General features: G+C 37.3%; 1 protein-coding gene across 1 annotated transcript; it reads right to left on the bottom strand.

Moving 5' to 3' along the window:
* Nucleotides 1–2,781: 2,781 nt before the first annotated feature.
* On the bottom strand, nt 2,782–26,244 carry GPATCH2 (G-patch domain containing 2). The gene is made up of 6 exons (XM_068986368.1): nt 26,138–26,244; nt 12,596–13,315; nt 6,727–6,788; nt 3,486–3,668; nt 2,942–3,021; nt 2,782–2,814 (listed from the first exon to the last, which is right to left on the bottom strand). The coding sequence occupies exons 1-6, from the start codon at nt 26,191–26,193 to the stop codon at nt 2,782–2,784; spliced, it is 1,134 nt and encodes a 377-aa protein (XP_068842469.1). The 5' UTR covers nt 26,194–26,244.
* Nucleotides 26,245–26,388: the final 144 nt, after the last annotated feature.

Raw genomic sequence — 26,388 nt, forward strand, 5'->3', positions numbered from 1 at the left:
GCTTACTTAGTGGCACATTTTCCACCTTTCTGTGCTCTTTTTGGTGAATCCCTATCTTAAGTGGTCTCCTGCCATACCGCTGCAGTGCTGTCTACTGTTCCTAAGCACAAGAAGGCGCTCATGTGCCTTACGGAGAAAATACACGTATTAGATAAGCTTTGCTCAGGCATGACTGATAAAGGCTGTTGGTCATGAGTTCAATGTTAACAGATCAACAATATGTATCAAGTAAGGTGTTTTAAAACACAAATATACATACAAGGTTGTGTATCGACTGCATGATGTCATGACCTAAGTGCACAGGAACCTAACCCTGCGGTTTACCTGAGGAGCAGGTCTTCAGCATTCACTAATTCAATAATAGAATCTGATTGGAAGTTTTCCTCCAAAAATGTTTACATTAATATTTCTGTACAGATTCTCCTTCTGTCATTTCTCTCAGAGAACAACCTTATATTTGTGTAGTCATCACCCATCTGTTTAAGAAACTCCTTGCTGCCATTCCATTTAATGGGTTTGCAGCTACATGTGTCTAACTTTGCTCAGGAAACTCGTTTCTCTGTAAGGCAATCTGGCTTTCCAAGTGAAAGTCTAAGCAATCAAATTTCATTTCTTACTACCAGATGTTATGACTACTGTTTAAAGATGACTGTTTTGTAAGGTTATGATTTTTAACACTAGCTCGTTACACGTGATATGGGCAGTACAAGCCAACAACAACAAAAGAAAACTTAGCATAGAAATTTAAAAATATCAGCACAAATTGGAACTCTTACCTTTCTTGCCCAAGTCAGATATTTTATTGAAAAAAAAAAAAAAAAGATTACAGTACTTAAAAATCCAAACAAGGACAATTCAGAATTGAAAGAAAGAAAACTGGAAGGAGCTCATTGTCTTCAATAAAATTCTGAATACAAAAAACATGGACCAGGAAAACAGTTTATGGCCTAATGCACTAGTTTCATGATAAACACACGTATATCGTATATCTCCATCAAGTGTAACTTAATCACCTTTTTACAATTGAGAGATGAAAGGCAGCTTTTACTATGGTTAAGCCATGTATCATCAATACCATGAAGCTAACCTATCAGTTGTAATAGCTTCTATAAAATACCACAGTGAGATTGCAATAAGCCTAGAAAATGGGCTACAAATCCCAGCTATGCTCAAGCAAGCGGTGAACCAAATATAAAAATAGGTAAAACTGAGCCAAGAACTAGAGAGAATTCATCTAGATTCATGATTGGTAAGGCAAAGTTCATAGGCCAAGGTTTTAAAGTGACTTATTCAGATCTAAAAGACAGTCATTATACAAAATAAAATAAAAGCATTTGTATAATTCAGGAAAAAAAAATCACGAAGTTCACTACAAAGGACAGAGCACAAAAACGCTTACTTACAATGACCAAATACCACATTATTGTACCTTTAAAATATCGCTTTAAATATGCAAAGGTAAAGAGACTCAAAGTCACACTTTATCACTTTTAATCTCTCTGGTTTAAACAAGTAATCTAAAAGATATCACATATTCCTGCTTGATACATTTGCTGGACTCTTTCAGGCTATAACAACTTTAGGGAAAGAAAATGTCAACTTCAAGTTTCTTTTCCAATGGTCATATTTAAATTAGCCATTAAATGCTGAATTAACAATGAATCTATACAATAATATAAAAATACATGTGTTGAATCACAATTTTCATCAGTTATTGGAAATTAATAAAAATAGTAATCATTTCAATATAACCATTCTGAAGAACTCAAATGGTCTGAATGTAGTATAGTGTCTACACCATCAATAGAAATGTTACATTTTCTCTTCTGCTTGGTAAAAATGAGAGCAAGCAAGTATCTTTGATGCTCACAGTGACACTCATATTTTCCATTCTAAGGATGTGTAAGCAGGTCTCACTTTTAAACATGACAATATGATTCAGTCATACAGTATTGTTGCAATACCAGCTTTCACATGATTTCAATATGGTCTAAGCCAAAATGATCATTTTAACGGGTTTCAGGTATCAGACAGAGGAGATAGTTTAAAAGGTAAGAGTAAATGATTCCACTAGCACAGAATAGGTATCACCGTGACTAGTTTAAAACTAAAGATGATTTTTTTCCAAGTACAATAAAAACTATACTATAAAATACAATGGTTTTTCAATACAGAGCAGATTATCCAAGTAGAAAGCAAACGTGAACAAAATACAAACTCTAGTAGATTATCACCCTTACCTATGACTCATCTTAGCCCTTATTATAATACCCTGAGTAAAATTCAAATACTTTAAATAATGTTGGCTGTGTACGATTTCTCTAAAAATGAACCATAAACGTCAATGCATCATGTTTTTAAATTACAACAGTCATATATGTAAAAATGAGTTCTTATCCAGTCACAATATAAACATTAAGGAATACTGATGTGAAATCTGGAAGTTTTTAATTCTCTAGCTTTGAGCAATTTGGCAAAGCAAGTGATACATATATGGTTTCAATGTAAAAAAAATCATAAAAGAGAAAAATATATAAAATTTACAGTAGTTTCTACCCACCCTGGGCCAACCTAGATCCCTAAGAGCCTCGCCCATCAGGTTCACTTCTGACTAAAGGAAGAATACCAGTCCTCCAGCAAAAACAGCCCCATCCTTTCATGAAAGAGGCTCTCACTTCAGTGATATTCCTCCAGGGGAAGAGGACAGGAGCCAGGTTCCCTCGAAAGTCATTCCCCAGATGTTCAAAACGTAACTAATTTATTAGCATTAGAAGATTTGGTTTATAGGGGAATCTCACTGGTCCAGTTTGTAGCCTACAAAAAAATGGATTATTTTTAAGTATAACATTAGAATATGAATAAAGGATGAGGATGTGGCTTTTTATTCCACAGAAATGGATACATTTCCAAACATGACAAATAAACAAGAAAGCATGCCTACCATTGAAGGTGGGGTCCCTCCCGATTTTTTAATATTCTTGGAAGGCATTCCATGAAGGCGACTCAGTCTGGCTTGGAAACCTAGAAAATCAAAGTCCTCAGTTGAAGGAGAGTCTATGATCACTGGAACAGAGAATAAGATCCTATCAATTCAGAAATCAGAGTCAGTTGGAGGGGGAAATATATTGAACAGTAGTGAGGAAAATGTGAAATTCACACTTAAAAGATCCAAAGCAATGCCTAGTAGGGTTCTAAGGTAGCCGGTACATGACAATCAATTACTTAACTGTCAGTGTATTATCCAGGGCTTCTCTTTCCTCCCAATTTATCTATCATTTCAACATTTTTACCATGGGCCTAGCAAGAAAGCAAGTTAAGCTTTTTAATAAAAGCGGAGAAGTATGGGAGCTGAATTACTGGTTACCATGTTTCTTCGAAGCATCTTGGGTCTAGTCTTTCACTTCTATTGGGCATCTCCTCTGTCATGACTATTCCTAGCTGACTACAGACCCCCTCTTCTCCACCAGTCAGGCAGTGCTACTGACCTCTTCTTCCCGGATGTGACATAAGGGGGAAAGAACCCGTTAGGATACTTTCAAAGACGGGATCGGGTAAGTTTTTGTCTAGATCAGTAGGATCTTCCTTTTCCCACCATGGAATGACTCCAGTGATGCCACAAGCTCCCCCTGATTCCTTTTCGTAGAACCAGTCGCTCTGCTCATCATCACCTGTGCAAATACAAGAAATCCCCCAAAGATTCAGTTTTATCATCCCAAGAAACAGAGTTGTCAGATTTAGATTTAAAAAATAAGAGACAGTAACTAAACCAGAATTTCAGATAAATGGTTCTGAAAAATATTTATTTTTACTATAAATATATAGTGGTTACATAAAATTTTTAATATACGTCCAAATACAAAATGTGCTCGGTCACTCAGTCGTGTCCAACTCTTTGTAACCCCATAGACTGTATAGGCTGCCAAGCTCCTCTGTCCATAGGATTCTCCAGGCAAGAATACTGGAGTGGGTTACCTGGCCCTCCTCCAGGGGATCTTACTGACCCAGGAATTGAACTCTTGTGTCTCGACTGGCAGGCAGATTGGCAGACAGATTCTTTACCACTGAGCCACAGGAAAAAAGCCCAAATACAAAATGGGGCATACTTATACTGAAAAGTAATTACTTATCTAAAATTCAAATTTAACTGAGGATCCTGTATTTCATCTGGCAATCATCTATATAAAGAAGACTTTTTATTCTGTATGACAATTTCATTTAAACATTTCTTTAACATTATAATAAGAATTTCCATCAAGAATATAAAACATTATGTTTCAGAACCAGTTTAAAAATGTGAAAACAACAATACACTGGTTAATTCTTTGGCAAAAACTGTAGGGAAATCCATTTAAGTTACTACTCCTTCCATATTAAGGAAAAACAAGTCTTAATCTCCTGCCAGGAATTAAAAGGTATAAAATTGTAGAACCTGTTCTTTGCAGCTGATAATGGTATATAATTAGCTTAATTTCATGATTTGTATGGAGTGTAAAAGGGGAAACAATCATGAACAGATGTGACTAAATGAAATTAATCTGATTACGTTCATTAAGAAATAGTTGTGAAAAAGTTGATTTTAAATGAAAAGTGACAACACCACAGAGTTCACAGAGAAACTACACTGAACTACTACAAGCAAAGTATTTTTAAAACAGAACACTATTCATAGTAAGTCTGACTTTTGGGACCACCCTTGAGTGTAATCATGGAGTAATGATCAATTTAAAATTCAGCATGAAAAATATGCCCTCTGTGTCAGTTGGTAGCATTTTGTGATTTTTTTCAAAGAAATAATAAAAAGATGTATAAGCAGTCAAAAAAAGAAAAAAGAGAGAGAAAGCAGATGGTTTTAAAAATAAGAGACAAACAGCACTTTGAATAAGATCTGAGATTCATTGGTCTTCATGATTCTTAGAAAAGCTACTCATTCCAGATCCTAAGAGGGTCATCGTAACTGCTGTAAAATTTTTCCCTTTACAGAACATTTCTGATTTCCAAAATCTCTTACTACAAATGTTTTTAAACATAAAAATGCCCTTAAACTTTAACTGAAAATGATTTTATGGGAAATGCTGTATTTCAAATTATGAAGTAATGAAAAATATAAAAAACTTGGGAAATCAAAGTCACCTGTTTATTTCAATTGAGGATTTCATAGAAAATATTTTTTAAAAAGCAAGCACAATCCAAAGCACATATACATTGGTACTTTCATTGAGAGTTATACTAAAAGTTCACAGATCAGGTAAAAACATAACAAATAGGGCATCACTTAAAACCATCTGCCCTAAATCTTAATTCCAATTAGACAACATTGTCATAGAAAAATGGGGTTATGTTATTTTTGATGTGATGCACTTTGTTCTTAATAAAGAAATCAAATAGCTAGAGATTAAGAACTTGGATTCTAAAGTCAGAGAGACCAAATAGAATTCCACAGTTTTGTGACACTGGGAAAATTACTTCAAATGTATTAGGCTGAGTTTCATTGTCTAAAAGCAAAAGAAGTGCGGAGGGGACCTTGTAGGGTTGTTTTCAGAATAAAATAAGAACTTAAAGTAAAATAAATGTAAAAAAAAAAAAACACACTTAGTAATGTGAAACATAGGAGGCTCACAATAAATTCTAGCAGATTATTCAAAGCCATTCAATCTTCTCAAAGACTGAGAGGCTTGTCAGAGTCCTTTTAAAAAAAGTTTTCCCATTTCATTTCATTGCCAAAACCAATGTGTATAATATAACTTCGAGTAGACATAGGTATTTTAACAAAAATTCATATATATTGAGGTAGTGAAGCTTACTCTCAGCCCTAAGGTTCTAATATGTTTCTGCGAAGTCTATGGTCTTGAAAACAGTTATGTATCTACTTATCGGGGACAAATGGCTTATAAGTAAGCAGAAAGGAGTAATAATTTAATTTACTTAATCTGCATTGCCAAGAGGAGGAAAAGACTAAGAAAGACGACTATGGGGCATCTATTATTTTATTCTTTGTTTCATAACATCATTAAACTATTCAGACTTTTAAAAAATAAATTTTGTGGGTTTTTTCTCCCCTTAGACATTACTGCTTTCCTCTAAACATCTCCAGAAAGGAAGAAAACACTCGGATTTATATGTATGTCTCCTGTTCCCTTATTAAGGTTTTCATAATTTTTACCAGAGCAGGTGGTTTCAAAATAATGCCATGTTGAACTATGAAAAACTCCAGGAAATTTCAAAGATGGGAAAGATGTAACTTGCAAGACTACTGTTTAACAGTGTACAATATTGAATTCATGAAAATGGTCTAATTACTTACAAACTGGATAGGATGAATAAATGTCACAGCTGAATAAAAATGAAAAATGACTTGCAAATCCACTTTTATTAATGCTTAAACATAATCAAATACATATGGAATCAGGTGGAGAATGAGAACCAGGGTCTTGTGAACTTGCTAAGAGACAAAATTGAAAAGACTGAGGTATGTAAAGCTTTCTCAAGGAAGATAATCCTTCCTTAACATTATTAGCTCCCCAGACTAGCTTTTGGAGATAATCAATTACTTTAGGTTATGAAGACATAGCATGGAAAGGAACTAAATCCCCAGTCCGCTAAGTAGTGTGTGGATTGCACAAAAGTAAATGGATTGAAGTCATCAACTTATGAAATAACTAGTAATAAGCATAACTTTAAAATAAAGGCATTTTTCCCAAAGCAAGAAAAAAAATAGCATTTCGGTACCTTGTCTTCCCTCATCATTGGTAAACAAACCAGCATCAGTGCTGCTGAGACTGCTGGAATCACTAAAATAAGGGAAAAGAAAAAAACAGATCAAAAGAACAATTGATCTCTCAGTCATCAAATTTTAAAGAGACATGGCAGCTCAGAGATGGAACTTAAGCTTGACAAAGATCTGCAAGAAAATAAGATGATTTTTTTTAATCAAACTGCAAACATCCCAGTTCCATTAACTACAGAGCATATTATTTTTGGCACATAAAACCACAGGAATCTAATGGGACTCTGACAGCAAGCCAGATGTGACTGCTATGAGGTGCTGACACAATTGATGCATTTTATTATCTGCTTTCATCAAATGCTTACTGCTCCTTTCTTATTCCACACAATTCAGCTTTGAGCCCTGAACAACACTGCTCAATAAAATGGGGAAGTCTCAGTCAAAAGCAAGCTCAGCCTTTCTTCAGTACATGAAATAAACACAAGGGCCTGGGATGGAATTACTTTTCATAACCACATTTGCAAATATTCCTGAAAGACATTACTTAGGAATTCCCAACAACTCTATTATTTGGCAAGGAGGAAAAAAGTTTACAATGGTAACAATCCATTAAATCAAAGCTAAGGTCTTTGTGAAGAGAAAATGAATACTGACAATTATTAAGGAGGAAGGATAAAAAAATAACAGGTTCTCATTACTTCAACAGAGTTGGAGCGTATGATAGAGTCAAACTTAACATATAAATGAAAAATCAGGAAATACTCCACTGACATGAATTAAACAATGCTTATATGAGAATCTGCTGCTGCTGCAAAGTAACTTCAGTAGTGTCCGACTCTGTGCGACCCCACAGATGGAAGCCCACCAGGCTCCCCCGTCCCTGGGATTCTCCAGGCAAGAACGCTGGAGTGGGTTGCCATTTCCTTCTCCAATGCAGGAAAGTGAAAAGTGAAAGAGAAGTCGCTCAGTCGTGGCCGAGTCTTAGAGAACCCATGGTCTGCAGCCTACCAGGCTCCTCCGTCCATGGGATTTTCCAGGCAAGAGTATTGGAGTGGGTTGCCATTGCCTTCTCCAATATGAGAATCTAGTTAGTTTTAAAAAATCACAAGGACAAGGTCAGATGATAAGGGGTTTAGTCTTTAAAGAATATTGAGTGATGTTCTTAAATTCTCATGTACTCTCTTTTTACTGTAATTTTTAATTCTAACCAATCAGGAATTCACCCCAAGTGCTTTTTAAATTATAATGTCTTTACATCAACAGGAAGAACTCTGTAATCTTAGTTAAAAAAATCATCTTAATCTGTTTTAAAATATTTCAATTGAGAGTTCAGGATTAAAATTACAAGTGAAATTCTAAATTCTGAATATAAAATATTTCAGTTTTTGTTTGATTTTTTAAAAAATAAATATGAACAAAAAGGTTAAGAATTTAGGTGGCATATTCTTCTAAGGACCTCTGATTTAGTACCTTTTTCTTTGCTGCTGCTGCTGCTGCTAAGTCACTTCAGCCGTGTCTGACTCTGTGCGACCCCATAGACGGCAGCCTACTAGGCTCCCCCGTCCCTGGAATTCTCCAGGCAAGAACACTGGAGTGGGTTGCCATTTCCTTCTCCAATGCAGGAAAGCAAAAAGTGAAAGTAAAGTCGCTCAGTCGTGTCTGACTCTTAGCGACCCCATGGACTGCAGCCCACCAGGCTCCTCCGTCCATGGGATTTTCCAGGCAAGAGTACTGGAGTGGGGTGCCATTGCCTTCTCTGCCTTTTTCTTTAACTTTCTTCAAATTAAGTGAATGTATGAAACTATACTGCACATGTGTTAATGAAACGAATACTTTCTAAAAGCATCACATCCATACTTATTTTCTTGTTTACAATCAGGTATGTTCTTCTATACATAGTGATATTAAGAGTATTCAAAACACTTCAGAAACATTATCTTTCTGCTATTTAGTTGCTCAAGTTACTATAGATTTTTTTTTTTCTTCTGTGACTGAGCAGTGCTTTCTTGTCTTCCCCCATCAATACAAACACTTATAAAGGATCTTATCATACATACCTTGGGTTAAATTCTTTTTCTGAAACCCTCGAGGCAAAATTATTCAAAATTCATACTTTTTACACTTTTAGAAAGGTTCATTCTAAAATGCCTAACAGATCTGGGATAGCACTTCGTAATCAAAGATACTAATATATTTTTCAATTAAATGAAGGAATATCCACATTAAATACAAGTCAAGTTAGGTCTGGCCACAAACTCATTAGTTTTTCACAGCTTTCTGAATTTAGATTTACAGATAAAGGAGTGTGAACCTATATGCTTTTCTTTTTGTACAATGGTTTTCCAATCTCTCGAAATTCAGATTTAGCCCCTCTAATCTATCCTACAGATAGCCAGGCACATCTTTTCAAAACACAACTGGTTGACTAATATTATAATATCCTGGACAGGATCCTGGAGCAGAAAAAGGGCAGTAAATAAAAACCAAAGAAATTCTAATAAAGTACTGACTTTCGATAATATGTCAACATGGGCTCATTAGTTCTGACAAATGCATTAATATCAAAGTAAACGGATGACACCAACAACAGGAGGAAGTGGGCGTGGGATGCGAGGGAACAGGGTGTACAGACTACACTTTCTGTACTATCTCTGCAACCTTTCCGTAAATCTAGACCTAGCCTAAAGTAAGTTTATAAAACACACTGGTACATGTATGTACGTGTATGTACATGTCTATGTAAAACAGAAAGTATTCTACTAAAATTCTTAAATTACTTCCTCACATTTACTGGATTAAATGCAGGTTTCAAGGCTTTCCATGGATAGGGCCTCACCTAGATTCTTTCCATCCCATCTCTGATCCTTATGTTCCTTCTCCAAGCAGTATCCTTGTCTCTTTATTCTCGGCCTGGAGCTCTTCTTAAACATATAAGAAAATCAGAATTCCCTAAGACCACCAATTAGTCCTTAACGATCCTTGTCCTGCTTTGAGATGTTTTTCCCTGGGTTTTCAACAACATGTTTTCTTATTTACATTTCATCCACCTGATATTTAGTAGTGTTCACATCACGTGGCTGTTAGTGTGCTTAACAAATCAGAAAAAGAACCTCAGTAGAAGGCATTTTTCATTTTCAACAGTTGACAGTCATTATGGCTCATTTCCAAAGATACCTCTTCCCACCTTATTTTTTAGTATGACTTTTATAGCACAGTATTTAGAGAACAGACTTATGAACGCTTATTGAATTAATACATGTACACCAACTCTAAAATCCTGTCCCAGTCTGCTCATTGCCTATATTTTCCATTCTTGATAACCTGAGCATCATCTGAGAGTTGTCTTTCTCACTGATCTGCCCCAAAGTACAGTCAGCCAACCTTCTACTGATTCCAACTCTTAAAATTGCTCCCACAGTTTTATTCCTCTGCTATCATATCCATGATTTTCCCTGGTGGCTCAGATGGTCAAGAATCTGCCTGCAATGCGGAAGACCTGGGTTCAATCCCTGGGTTGGGAAGATCCCATGGAGAAGAGCAAGGCAACCCACCCCAGTATTCTTGCCTGGAGAATCCCATGGACAGAGGAGCCTGGTGGGCTAATTCCATGGGTTCGCAGAGTCAGACACGACTGAGTGACTGAGCACATCACCATCCTCTTACGGATGGTCTGAAGGTCAGCCAAAACCAAACAAGACACTGTGGTCAAGATCAGGGATCTTGATCAAATGTAAATATAATTATGCTAAAAATTCCTCACTGATTTTTCATTACTTATATGACGAAATGCAAACTACCAGAGCTCACAGGCCTCCAAAGCACACTTATTGCTACAGCCTCTGATTCCACTCCCTATTGGAGTAATAAGGAACTATATACGCTTGCTCACATACATCACACTTGCCTCACAGCCCACGCCTCCGGATGAGCTATTCTGTCTACCTGGGATGAGCTGCCTTAAATCCTCCAATATCTGAACGAGGCTTCCAATCACCAGTACCTTCTGCTTAGCATGTTTCTTTATCACCATGTGCTTGTGTGGCTATCCCAGATTAGGAGGCTGGAGACAATCAGGTTTGTCTTGGGATGAGTGAACAGTACCCAGTAGTTATTCAAATGTGTGTTAAGTCATTTGCAACCCCAAGGACTGTAGCCTACCAGGGTCCTCTGTTTATGAGATTTCCCAGGCAAGAATACTGGAGTGGGTTGCCCATTTCCTTCTCCAGGGGATCTTTCCAACTGAGATCAAACCCAAGTCTCTGGCACTGCAGGCAGATTCTTTACCATCTGAGCCACCAGGGAAGCCTAAATCACACACACAGAGAAGAGTTTTCCATTCTTATCTATAAATCTTCCCACAGAAGGAACATATACCTAATTCTTAAGTGACCGTAAGAAATAGTTGTATAAGTTTAAAATACAAGGAAAAAATAATAATTTACTCAGGAGTGAAAATATCCTTTTTTGAAACTCGTAGTTAGACTCATGACTGCTGGGTAGCCTGATTACAACTTAATAATACTCAGATACTTTTTACAATGAAAAGAAATAAAAGAGTTTCATCTCATTTCTAGTTCAGGGCATACTGTCAATAAAAGGCAGACATCGATAGAAGGAGGGGCTTCCACAATCAATCTAGAAAGCAGGTAACCTGGGAATAATCCAGAATTGAGGATTTACCTCAAATGCCATATATCCTCTTTCCCAGCAACTGAGCAAGACAATTACTTTCAAGTCAAGCTGGATGGTCCTCAGCCATAATGGTCCAATACTAGCATACAAATAATTCTCATTCCAGTAGAAAATGACAACTTTTTTGGAAGAAATGCAGGTAAGATAAAGTTTTCACAATCTTCCTAAAACATTTAAGTAATTTTTAGTTCTTTAGAAAAATTACATAAATAGCAAACCACCTTTAATAAAAGGTACATTCTACAAACTTATACTAGGTCCTACTCAGATCTGTAACCACAGTTACAAGAGAGAAAAAAATTATATACATATATATATATAGACAGATCCATAGCTCACACTCCACATTATTAAAATGATGCCAATCCTACAAACTAAAAATCAAATACTCTTTCCAGACCATTTTTAAAGAATATTTTTTCTTGATCATACTTTTGCATTTGATTTTAAGGATACACTTAAAAGGATGAACAGGGTCACTGTTTTCTCATTCCTATAGGTAACATTAGTTCTGTGTAAAAGAAAAGTGATCACTTACCTTTTGAAGGTGTCAAAATAGTCCTTAACAATTCTTCACTGTGATACACCTGCTTTCTAGAATGGATTGATTAGACTAACTGCCAAAAGATCGCTCCTTCTCCCATTTGTCTAAAAACAAGGTCAGGAGTTTCTGGACTATATATTGGGTTTTACAGTTCATAAGTGATCAGAATTCCTAGCAATCTACAGACTTCTTAAAATATCTAGTCACACACTGTGAAGTGGTATCAAGGTTTGGTTCTCAGAAATTAGAATACACCAACAGATAATGACACTAAAAAGTACCAACGGCTAAAGCTCTGTAATTACACAAATAAATAATCATACATGCAATGCTAAGAGTTATAAATGTGTTGTTATTCAAAAGCATTCTTTCCCATTGAAAATCCACTTCCTTTTCTCTCTGTAGCTGAAAATTAAGTCATCAGGACACAATCAAAAGACTTTGTATAAATCAAACAAGCAATTTTGCTTTGTGTGAAACATCATAAATTATAAGTAAACACAACTGTGGTTAAACAGTAGTATCACTACCGTTATTATAACTTATAATCACTTTCAAATAGAATTAAAATCCAAAACACAATCAACCACAAACACTGGAGACATATTTATATATTTAGAGAATAGAAAAGTCACCTTTCACTCATGAGTTCATCTGAGACTTTTTGCTCTTCATATTCCATTTTGTCCTTATTGGTCTGGCTTATTTCCTCACTTTCTAAAACTACTCCTTCATCTTGGATTTTTGGTCCCTGTCTAACTATTTTCAATTTTCTTTTTTTGACTTTGTTCTTGGAAAACTCTTGATATTGGTAAGCTCTGTTGTCATTGTCCATGTCCTGATCTCTGCAGCCTTCCAGGGGCTGGGTCATTGTCCGCTTGTTGGGGTTTTCCGGCGGGAGGTCCACGGCCATGCGCTTGACCTTCCGCCTCCTGCGCAGAGTCCTGTTCCCAAGGCTGTCCACGGCAAAATCAGACTCATGCCAGAGGGGTCTTTTCCCTCGAACATTATTATTCAAGTTGGAGGCCGGCCTGCGCTTTGCCACTAACATTTGGTCGTCAGAGTCACTGTGATCCTTTTTATTGTTATTGTGGTTCTCTCTATAATCCTTGCTTGGTTCTTCTAAACTAGAATCAGAGCCTTCACTTAAGCAGTGACCGGTCTCCCATGGGTGATGAACATTATACGACCTCCGTTTTCTCCCCCTCCGCTTCCTGGCCTGGCGTTTCAGAGGGCAAGAGATACTTCGAGAATGGTCTCCCGTTTCAGCAAATCCACCTCGAGCTTGCTCTGAGCTCTCCTCCAAGGCTGAGACAAGGTCATGAACCAGTTCTTCCATGGTTCGACTGAAATGCCTACATTTTTTTTAAGGAGAGAAAAAAAAATTAATTAAATAGTCAGAGTTAACCACAATTCACACTAAATCTGATTAGAATTAATATTTATTACAAAGAAATATTAAAAAGCTACTTAGTTTTTCTATTCAAGAAAATATAGTTCCAAATATTCTGACTCATTTTAAAGCTTTTTCTTGTATAAGTTCTTTCATTAAACATAGAAATTACTTCAAGATAGAGTAAGCATAATATCCACAATGGAAGAACTCAGTAATTTTACGTTTTTATTGTCCAATTATGGAAAAGTTATTTCCCCTTAAATCTCCATACTTTAGTCTACAGCTGTCCTTCTCCTAGTGCCAGTTTTTCTAGAGCAGATGTGAGAGTAGAGAGAACTTTCTCAATCCTCTGCTGCCCCACCACACACACACACACACACACACACACACACACACACACACACACCAATTTCTAAGGAAACAAGGAAACCAATCCTCTACTCACCACATGCTCTACTCAGGCACTGCCATGATATGCAAGGCAGACAGGCAGGCAGGTACATTCAAGATTTGTAATACATGCGAAAAGAAAATTTAACCAAACACAGGACATATATTTGAAGTGAAGTGAAAGTTGCTGAGTCATGTCCGACATTTAGCGACCCCATGGACTATACAGTCCATGGAATTCTCCAGACTAGAATACTGGAGTGGATAGCTGTTCCCTTCTCCAGGAGATCTTCCCAACACAGGGATTGAACCCAGGTCTCCCGCATTGCAGGCGGATTCTTTACCAGCTGAGCTACTAGGGAAGCCCTTGGCTAATTTCACAACCCAGTGAAGCAGAAACTATGTTCATGTTTAACCTGGAGCCCCACTGGTCTACTATGGCCCATAATTTGTTTACAATCAACCTGAAGCAGTTGCTTAGGCCTTAAAAAGCAGAGACCAAAACACTGAACTATGTGAGAAAATCATCCACTAGTCAGCAAGGATAAACATCAGTATTCTTTAGGAACTCTTGTAAATTACATCAGTCCTTTCCAAACCCAACTCTCAAAGATTCTGAGTCAGTTGGTAAGATACAGGATGCAGACACATGATTTTATCTTTGAAACATTAGAGGTAATTCAAATATGCACCTTTCTTATGAAGATCATTAACAATTATTTCTTAAACTGAGTTCTAGAAGCACCTGGGATCAAAATATTCTCCATTATAGAGGTTTATAGACTTTCTGGAGTCTATAGCAGGGGTGGGCTTATTTTCCACTTTCCGCTTTGTGGGACAAATATCAACAACCTCAGATATGCAGATGCTACCACTCTAACGGCAGAAAGTGAAGAGGAACTAAAGAGTCTCTTGATGAAGGTGAAAGAAGAGAGTGAAAAACTTGCCTTAAAACTCAACATTCAAAATACTAAGATCATGGCATCCAGTCCCAGAACTTCATGGCGAATAGAAAGGGAAAAAGTAGAAGGAGTGACAGATTTTATTTTGGGGGGCTCCAAAATCACTGTGCATGGTGACTGCAGCCATGAAATTAAAAGACGCTTGCTCCTTGGAAGGAAAGCTATGACAAATCTAGACAGCATATTAAAAAGCATCACCTTGCCAACAAAGGTCTATGTAGTCAAACCTATGTTTTTCCAGTAGTCATATATGGATGTGAGAGTTGGAGTATAAGGAAAACTGTGCACCGAAGAATTGATGCTTTGAACGGTGGTGTTGGAGAAAACTCTTGAGAGTCCTCTGGACAGCAAGGAGATCCAACCAGTCAATTCTAAAGGAAATCAGTCCGGAATATTCATTGGAAGGACTGATGCTGAAGCTGAAGCTCCAATACTTTGGCCACCCGATGTGAAGAACCGACTTGTTAGAAAAGACCCTGACACTGAGGGCAAAAGGTGAAGAGGGCAGGAAAAGATGAGATGGTTAGATGGCATCACTGACTCAGTGGACTTGAATTTGAGCAAACTCTAGAAGATAGTGGACAGGGAAGCTTGGCGTGCTGTAGTTCATGGGGTTGCAAAGAGTCAGAAACGACTCAGCGACTGAACAAGAAGAGCAAGACACATTTTCATAAAGGACCCAGTAGAAACCATTTTAGCTCTGTAGGCCATTAGGTCTCCATCACAACTACTCAACTTTTTCCATGCTAAGCCCAAAACAATCATCAGGAATACAGAAATGAATGGGTATAACTGTGCACTAATAAAATTTTATTTATAAAACCAAGTGATGGCCAGATAGTTTTGCTGATCTATGGTCTATACATAGTCTTCATAGTCCATAATTTGAGGCTCTCACAAGATCCCTTAAACACCTTTCAACTTGGTCTTTTCCTTTTAATAATAACTTGAAAATGAACACACAGGTGATTCAACTGGATTTAACACTTACCATATGAGGTACATATAAGGTTTCCAAAACTTGAGTACTTATTATGTGCCAGACCCATTTCTAAGTGTTTCATATGCATCACAGTATGTCTTCTACATACGAATCTTCAAGTTGCAAACTTTCAAAGATGCAAAAGTGTTCACGTGGCTGGCGAATCACGAGTTACTTTACGTCTGGCATACATTGCCATGTGCGTGCATCCTTTACAAGTAGTTGTGCTTTTGTGTACATCACTGTATGGTGTTTTATAGTATCTTCGTTTTAAGCACACGATGTTCAGAAGCCAGTGTAAAAGCAGCAGTGATGTAGCTGGTACTAGCGTACTTTTCAAGGTACTGTACTGTAAGATTTTAAAAGGTCTTGTTTTTTGTGTATTATCTGTGTAAAAAGCACTGGAAATCTATTACAGTACAGTACCATACAGCTGATTGGGTTAGCTGGGTACCTACGCTAAGTCTGTTTCACTTAAGAACACACTCTCAGAAATGAACTTGTTCATATGTAGGCAACTTACTGGACCTCATTTCATTTTCACATAATAACCCTATAAGGTGGGAGACGAAATACTCAGAGACAGAGATTTAAGGCAGCTGGCCCGAAGTGACACATGCAGGAAGTGGGAAAAGCAGGATTCAAACTATGACAATCTGGTTCCAGAGCCTGAATGCTCACCTAACTATATGCAAGAACACCTCCATAATTTCAGTATACAGTTTGCATTTTTGTTTATGACTGATTTAGTAGCAGGAGATACTATTTATTATAGGGACAGATTTAATATGTATCTATATAAAGCTGATGACTCACAGTTAAGCATTATATTCTCCTGAACACAAAAAGGGGATGACAGACTTAAATCAGCGCATTAGGGTGGAGAGAGTGAGTTGAATTCAAAGAATCAATGATACCTCAGTAAAATGCATTCTGTAAGCAATTAAGTAACAGGACATTGTCTTCCAGTTAATGTGGGTTTGTATTTTCCGTATCTGTCTCCTTTGACATTCTGAATGAGTAAACAAAAAGTCTATAGAGACACACAGACTTCAAAGACATGGTGATTCAAATAAATATTTGGCCACCTGATGCAAAGAGCCAACTCATTGGAAAGACTGATTCCGACAAAGATTGAAGGCAAAAGGAGAAGGGGATGGCAAAGGATGAGATGGTCAGATAGCATCGCCGACTAAATGGACATGAATTTGAGCAAACTCCAGGAGGTAGAGGATGACAGGGAAGCCTGGTGTGCTGCAGTTCATTGGCTCACAAAGAGTCAGACATGACCCAGGGACAGAACAACAATAATTTTAAATGAATTCTGCAGGCTGCTGCTGCTGCTAAGTTATTTCAGTCGTGTCCGACTCTGTGTGACCCCATAGATGGCAGCCCACCAGGCTCCCCCGTCCCTGGGATTCTCCAGGCAAGAACACTGGAGTGGGTTGCCATTTCCTTCTCCAATGCAGGAAAGTGAACAGTGAAAGTGAAGTCGCTCAGTCGTGTCTGACTTAGTGACCCCATGGACTGCAGCCTACCAGGCTCCTCTGTCCACGGGATTTTCCAGGCACTAACATTTTTTTCTTTTTTCCTTTAAAAAGGTTCTGTATAGTACTGGGGTTTCAGAACACTGAACGTGAAGAGAAATATGCATCACAGAGAAACGAGTAGTAAGCCAATACAAGGGCTAAAATTCCAACTATCCTGATAAGCTAAATGGATCTTTTTTCCAATACCTATATGTTTTTATAACTGCTTTTTTGTTTTCCCTTTATTGCAAAGAGTATTTTGTTCTTTTCCTTTAACATTACTTCTTTGGAAGAAATGTTGTCTGAGAATTATTATCTTTGAAAACAATACTGCAATCCTTTAAAATAACTCACTGTAAGCCAGTGTAGATGTTTTTCTGGAATTCTCTTGCTTTTTCTATGGTCCAACGGATGCTGGCAATTTGATCTCTGGTTCCTCTGCTTTTTCTAAATCCAGCTTGAACATCTGGCTGGCAAGAGAATTCCAGAAAAACAGCTACTTCTTCATTACTGACTACACTAAAGCCCGTGACTGTGTGTGTCACAACAAACTGGAAAATTCTTAAAGAGAGGTCCATTGGCATCATTGACTCAATGAGCCTGAGTTTGAGCAAGCTCTGGGAGACGGTGAAGGACAGGGAAGCCTGGTGTGGTGCAGTCCATGGGGTTACAAAGAGTCAGACACAACTAAGCGACTGAACATCAAACAACAAGCCAGTGTAACATATCATACAATAAAGATTCTTTGTCTAAAAGAAGACTCAGTATCATCTGATTCTGGAGGAACTTACTTTTTAAAGAAATTGTTTCCTTATCATGGGTGAAAGACTGGTTCTAAATAGTAACATGAAATTAACTAACTCAATGCATGAATATAGCCTCCAACTAAAAATGCAGGTTATTTTGGAAGTGACAATTTAGTGCTTTACTTCGGCAGAGAAAATGTAATGGTCCTAACATTAGAAAAAGATTAGCACATGAGACTTAATCCACTGAAATTTTGATACTATTCAACTAATTTCATTTAAATTAATTCATTAGTACTACTCTTAACGTAATTTAACAAAATATAACCAACAGTATTACTAAAAATGAAAGCACACTTTAAAACATTATTAAAATTGTGCCATCTTATCTGATCTTATATTGATTTTCTCAGGAGAAACTCAAAAAATATTTTAACGAGAAGAATCTAACGTATTCCATCATGTGGTTCAAACACCAATCAACTAAAACTACTTTAAAAACCTTTTCAGGAAAAAAAAAAAAAAGAACAACGATTTATAAATAAATGGAAAAAACAAATTTAAGTGACATTCAGAGTTCAAATCACCTTTCCCCCTTTAGTTTCAACTCACCAGTCTTGCAAGTCAGTCTCAATCAAAATTCCGTAAATGAGCCAGTACTATTCCAGTTGGTCAAGCTGCTCCACTCACATCTCTCAGGTAAAACTGGCATCAACCAGCTTCACAGAAAAAGTCATTATAAGAGACCATCACATGGTCAGTAGCCCCTTCCTTCCCTTTGCCTTGGCAGTTATTAAAGACCACTGCCCTGAAACATGCTATCCTAAAGATATTTTCTTAAAAGTCCTTTCCTAATGGAGGTGAACACTGGAAATATGGAACTTTCCAGTACAAAAATCTGTTCATTAAGCAACCATAGTTTTAAAGGTTGAATTATAGTAAAATCCAGTGAATCACCACTTAGCTAACTTGAAAGTTTTGTATTCACATTTACAATAAAATTTCTCTTCATTTGGGACCCACTGGAAATGAAATCTTTTGGGCTTCGTTTGCACTGAGTATACTGACCAAGAGAACAGCTCACTAATCAGCTAGTTCAAATGAACAGAATAAAATTACAGCCCCATTACTTATATAAAGTTGGACTTTATCAGAGGAAATGACTTGATAAGCATTTTGTTTTTTCAGGTCATATTAGATTATGCTGAGCAATCTAAAATGTATAATCAATCCAGAATCTGATATGCCCGTTCTACACAAGAATATTTGGCCAAAGGTCAAGTTTGCTTATTTGTTTGTCCACCTCCAGGCAACATTAAATATCCACTAAATGAGTCAATAGCTCTCACTGGTTTCCTTTAACACCAAGTTCTAATTAATTCAGAAAAATGCCTTCCTAAAAAAACATATGTTCTAGAGCAAAGGTCCTCAACCTCTGGGCATGGACCAGTACCTCCAGTCAGATCAGTGGCAGCATTAAGTTAGAAATAAAGTACATAATAAATGTAATGTGCTTGAATCATTCCAAAACAATTCCCCCTAGGCCTCCCTCCGCAAGTCCATGGAAAAATTGTCTTCCACAAAACCAGTCACTGGTGCCCCGAAGTTTGGGGACCACTGATCTGGAGTGAGGAAGATCAGATAATGTAGAAAACCCTGCAACTCAGTTTAAGGGTTTTTACGACTGTTTTTGGTTCAAGGTAGAAAAGTGAGGAAGCTGCCCTAGTTCTAAATTACCTCTCCTATGCCCTTGAAGAACTGACAAGTTGACAAATGAACAAAGGGGCTCAAAGGGCGTCAATAATGTACAGGAAAGAACAGCAGGAGTTGAAGACCAAGAAAGCCCAGAAAACAAATGCCCCTCAATAACCAACAACTATTTTGTCAATGGCTATTACTTTTTGGAAGCTTGTATTAAGCAATAACTACTATTCCCAGAAGAGAAAAAAATAGCATGGAAAAAAACACAAGTGAATGTGTTAGTCACTCAGTCGTGTCCAACTCTGTGCAACCCCATGGACTGTATCCCGCCAGGCTTCTCTGTCCGTTGGATTTTCCAGGCAAGAATACTGGACCCATAAAGGTATGGGTAGCCATACCTTTCTCCAGGGAATCTTCCCAACCCAGGGACTGAACTTGCGTCTATTGCTTGGCAGATTCTTTACCAATGAGGCACCTGGGAAGTCCATACATCAAGGGCTAAATTTTGTGATTGATTTAACAAAATAGGATTCCTAAGAATTATCTAAAGTTTGACTAAGATTTCTGCTGCTCATAGGGATTTATAGATTTCCTTCCTTAAAGGTAATATTATTTGTTAAAATAAGTCTTAATCTCAGTCTAGTAACCTATTAAGAGATATATCTTCAATTTTCTCTATTTATGTATTTTAGGACAAAAAATTAACAGTAATTCTAACATTAAATGGAAACACTTGGGCTAACTTAGAAATTCCTTGACCTATATGTGGTGGTGGTGGTGGTTTAGTTGCTAGGTTGTCTCTGACACTTGCGAACCCGTGGACTGTAGCCCACTAGGCTCCTCTGTCCATGGGATTTTCCATGCAAGAACATTGGAGTGGGTTGCCATTTCCTTCTCCATGACCTATTTGTATAAAATCATTAATCATAAGAAACCTTTTCTCTTTTTAAAAAAAGTAGCATGGGGTGGAAGGAATCTACCTTATTTTGAAACAGGCAAATAATTAATTATAATGTTATATTGACACTAGACAATAAACATGGAATAGAATTCTCTAGAGGGAGAAAACGGCTGGGAGAAAACTGCAAAGAACATGAGCTTTAAGAGTCAAAGCAAGAATTTGGAAGTTAAATTATACTACATTCATCAGTTATAGGACCTTGGACAAATTACTTATCTTTTGATTCTGTTTCTTCATCATGAAAATGTGTATAATGCGTACCTTGTAAGGATTCTTGGAGGATAAGAATGAGTACTTAAGTGTGAGAGCAGTTATTTCATCTTTTAACAACCTCTACACACATGAGGAAATTGTTACTGAAAAAACCAAATCATTGTTCTTTTAAGGTACAAACTATACTATGAACACTGAGTATGTCATAATAAAAGGTAAGACTGTCAACCTTTCTGAATTCTTGAACCTCTCTGAATGATAGAGAGAGGGAAGATAACAGACACTTGAAAAAATCTTGCATGGAATTTCAAGAAATTCATGTACTTCTTTAAAGATTTTTGATTAAAAAAAAAACTCTTAGTAAAAAAAGTAATGCTGTGTGTTTGACCTATTCCTATCCTAATAATATACAGATACAAGAAAAAAAAAATAGAAAAGTAAGGATATCATCCTTCCAAGTAAAGAGTCACAAGATTTGCCATCAAACAGAAAAACTCATTTCCCATGATGGGAGCAAAAGTTCTACTGACTTGCTCTCAACTGGAGGCATTGCTGGCAGCTGCTACTTTGTCATTTCTGTCACAAGGGAACCCTCAGAAACCTTGCCTTCCTCCTTACCCTACTGCCAACAAGACAAAAAACCGATCATACACGGAAGGCTTCAGAAAAACAACGAATTCTATTTTCACATAGTGATTTTCTAACTCAACTTTCCAAACAGTGATTTAATAAGACCGCTCCTTCATTATTTAAATTTGAAGATCATTCTTTTGATTCTTTTTCTTCATTTAATGACTTCAGGAGTTATTCAAACTTTTTTCCTTTCACTGTATTCACTTTTGAGATATAAACCGTTGAATAAAAAACTGCCTAAGTGAAAGTCAAAGTCTAAAACAAAAATAAAGTCTAAAAAATCATTCATAATATATTAATAATGTTCATAGCATATAATAAACAGGCAACCTTCTAGGATTTGGGAAATGAGTCTCATGCATTGGTCATACATGGTGACTACTCAATACTTTTGAATATATAACATATTCTGAATTCCTAGAACAGGAATGAGAATGAGACCACTGAATATTAATTACAAGTACCTAAAATAATGCTTGACAGATGTTTTATTAAAAAGTCTAGGTAAGGAATCCGCCAGGAGACCTGGGTTTGATTCCTGGGTTGGGAAGATCCCCTGGAGGAGGAAATGGCAACGCACTCCAGAATTCTTGCGTAGGATATCACATGGACAGAGGGGTCTGGCAGGCTACAGTCCATGGGGTTGCAAATAATCGGATAAGGCTGAGCAACTAAACAACACCTAGGTGAACAAATCAATCAAGGACTAAATGAATGAGCAAATAACAAAGGAAAAATATGACTTCACTGAAAATTTGGGCAATTCAGATTTCAAATTGAAATGGAAAACTAATTCAGACAAATCTAAGAGTATGAAACTGACTCCAAAACAAACAGTCAGATAAAAAAAAAGTTATTGAAAAGTAGTTTTCCAGACCTAAAGTTTCCACTATGCAGTTTTCTAGACCTAAAGAAAATGAAAATACCAAACAGAAATGAAATTATAGCATAAAAGGTCCAGAATCAATATAGTTTATTTGTAATGGCTATTTTTAAAGCAAAGACACATAATGTGAAACAAATAGATAGTGCAGCTTGATACATCAATAATGATTTGATAGTTCCATTATCAATAATTAACTTTTTTGTTGCATTCAAACTTTAAAATCTTTCCAAAACCCTCAAAAATTGACTTTTAAATAAAATTTACTAATAAAGTAAAAAGTAGTAACAGCACGTCAAATTCTAAATGTGATTTGTTCATTAAATAAATCAATTTTGAAAAGGCAGGTTAACATTTTAAGTACCCAAAGAGATACTTTCAGACCCTACTTTCTTTCTCTTTTTTTTATTGGAGGATAATTGCTTTACAATATTGTGATTTCGGCCATAAAACAACATGAATCAGCAACAGGTATACATATGTCCCCTCCCTCCCTTTCCATCTCACCCTTCCAGGCTATCCCAGAGCACTGGGTTGAGCTCCCTGTGTCACACAGCAACCTCCTCCCAGCTCTCTATTTTATATACAGTAATGTATGTTTCCATGCTGTTCTCTCAATTCATCCTGCCCTCTCCTTCCCCGCTGTGTCCACAGTCTGTTCTCTATGTCTGCGTCTCCACTGCTGCCCTGCAAATACGTTCATCATACCATCTTTCTAGATTCCATATGTGTACATTAATATAAAACATCTGTCTTTCTCTTTCTGACTTACTTCACTCTTTGACCCTACTTTCAAAAATGTATATGAGGTGGCAGGAAGGGGAGACAGACACTTTCAGCTATAAAGATTTTATAAAAATATGAACTATCAAGACTTATAAAAACAACTTGTCCAAAAAACATATTTCCTGACACACACAATAATCATAGGATTTTTTTTAACTGTATAAAGCTTTTCTTCCTTAGGCTTTTAACTTCTAAAATATCAGTTCTACTTTTTAACAAAAGATTAAGAAAGAGAGAAATCCTCTACACTTATGCAGATGGTGCCTGAAAATTGAAAAACTAACCTAGACACTGGAGAAAAGGTTGAAGGCAAGGTGGGAGTTAACTGTATCAGGCCTAGTTAACAAACCTGTGCATATCCTTTCCAGTGTATATATTCCTTGTGATATGGTATCTCATTCAGACGCACAGGCAGTACAGCAGGATAACTAAGAAATTTTTTTTTAGATATACTGGAAGTGTCCCTTCTCCAGGGAATCTTCCTAACCCAGGGATCGAACCCAGGTCTCCTGTATTGTAGGCGGATTCTTTTTACCAGCTGAGCCACAAGGGAAGCCCAGATATACTAGAATCATACTGCAAATATGATGCTTGGCTAAGTTAATAATATTTAAACAATACCTGCTCCTGTCTTGCCATCTCTAAAATGCAAAGAATAACAGCCCCTATTTCAAAAGATTTATTGGGTTGCCCAAAAAGTTTGTCCAGGTTTTTCATTACACTGTAGAAAAATACCCAAACAAACTTCTCGGCAACCCAATACATGAGATGACATATATACACAAAAGCTGGTATCAATTAACTACACCAACTAAGTAGCATCCTGACTGGCACTGAGATGTCGTCATTGGGACAAAACTCACATGTTTAGTACAGTCAATGTCTGATGAATGAATGAAAAAGAAAATTCCATTAAGAAAGTCTGAATAACAAGATGGTTGCACAGATAAACTAGAAAATACAGGATCCAAATTTCTGGAACACTCACTCTGTCAAATCAGGCATAATTCAAGAATTTTATTCAAAAACACTAATAACATGCTAGGCACTATATTATACTCTGATGCCACAAGAAAGGATGTATTTCATCTCAAGTAAAATAGAGAACTGAAAGAAAGTTCTCTATATCACAAAAAGGATGTGTGTGTGTGTTCAGTCATGTCTGACTCTTGGTGACACCTTGGGACTATAGCCCCCCAGGCTCCTCTGTCCATGGAATTTTCCAGGCAAAAATACTGGAATGGGTTGCCATTTCCCACTCCAAAGGATCTTCCCTTACAAAGGGGGACCTAACCATGATTTGGATAGGAGGAGGACGAGGAGTTTAAGCAGTCATATTTTCCCATTAAATTGTCATCTATCCTACAAATCAGTAATCACTACAGCAAGAGCAGACCAATCTATAGGGCAGATTTTGTCTCCCCTTCTTAAAAAGATGCTGAATGGTGAAACATTAAGAAAGGTAATCTGGAGAGGGATTCGTGCTTGGGATGATGGAAACATCTTATATCTTGCTTTGTGTTGTGGTCACACAGTATATACAACTGCCAAAACTAAAAATACTAAACACTTAAGAACTATGCGTTTTATTTTATGCCAATTACTTTACCATTAAAATAAAATGCTCATAAAAAAAGTGCTCCTCATTTTTCTCACAGGAAAATGTATTAAAAAGGAGCATAACCAAGATAATAATTTCCTGTGCTATACCTTGTATCCTTGTTGCTTATCTACTGTGTACATAGTAGCTTGTATCTCAATCTCATACCCCTAATTTGCCCCATTTCCATTATTTTGTAATAATGTTTAATGAAGTACAATCTGTAAAAATACTGAATCACAGTGCTGAACACCTAAAACTTATACAATATTGTAAATTAACTATATTTCAACTAAAAAAAAAGTCAAAGGAGCATAACCAAGTCTTTTCGTTATGAAATCAACTACAGAACGATCTGATCTCATTCAAAACATTCTAAGCAAGATATTCTTTATTCAATGATAGGTGATGCAAAAGAAATTCTTGGAGCTCACTAACTACTAGAATCCCTCAGATTCTCATTTGCTGCAGAATCTAGGAATGGACTGACACATTTCAGCTGCATTTCACCTGTTGTTCAACTTTATGGTTTGAGAACGTCAGTGGAAATTTTGTTTCACTGCTTGTCTTGGAGGAAAACGTCTTGTGAGAAAAACAGGAGTAGAAATAGTTTTCAACTAGGAATCCAAAACCCAACTTCCAGCTCTAGGGCTAAAGCCTGCATGGCAACACTGAACAAGTCCCTTAACCATTCTGTGCCTGTGATAATCTCCTATCACAGGCCCTTCATAAGGATAAAACGTAGCAATTTGTTAAAGAACTTTGCCAAGTCAAAGCAGTTTATTATTCTAAAGTGGTTTAGCGGTATAATAGTGCAGTCGAACCCTAAATTTAACCCTGACATTTTAAGTTCTCAGGGGACATCCCATGCACATCTCATTTGAACTAGAATGGAAGGTTCAAGGGACAGAAACTGGTAGGTTACACCTACTCCAAAAGAGGGGGCGTAGAAAGGCAGTCTCCTCCACTTCTAAACTTCCAGAAGTCTAGATTTCTGGGAATTGATCTTCGAAAACACCTGGCACAATCTTGCAAATTTAAAAAGGAAAATGAGGAAATAATGCCTATAGTAAGATAGATTCTTCTGTAATCCTCGTCTTGTCAACAGTCAACGAAGAAATGAATTGCTCCGGGCGTACAGAAAGCTTTCCTCCTACATTACTGTGGCGTAGTAGACAAGCAATCAGCAAGCATTGACTGTATTCCTTCGCAAATCTTTAGCACACACTTCCACGCCTTCCTTAAACTGCGTCCATCCCAGGAACGAAAAGAGAGCAAGGCCTAAAGGTCTTCAGATCATCCATCACAACTCCCTCCCCCTTCCATTCCAGGTCCAGCGGCCCCCGGCCATCACACCCTTTCCGGATCGCCCATCCCCAGGGCGGCCAGCCTCACCAGCTGTTCCCGGCGGCTGGAGCTCCGATCGGTTGGCGCCCGGCGGCCCCGAACATTAACGACACCCAAGAGCCTGGCCTCGAGGCTCAGGCCCGAGAACAGACTCCAACTACCGCACCACCAGCGACTTCCCAGGAGCAGTTCAGCATTTTGAGCTGAGCTTCCGGAAGCCGACAGCAGGCGGAAGACGGAAGCTGGGAGCAACCATTAGTTCCCCTCCCCACCTCCACTGCTTCTTTCCCTGAAAATCT

Source organism: Capricornis sumatraensis, chromosome 14 (genome assembly GCF_032405125.1).
Source record: "Capricornis sumatraensis isolate serow.1 chromosome 14, serow.2, whole genome shotgun sequence".
NCBI classification, from domain to species: Eukaryota; Metazoa; Chordata; class Mammalia; order Artiodactyla; family Bovidae; genus Capricornis; species Capricornis sumatraensis.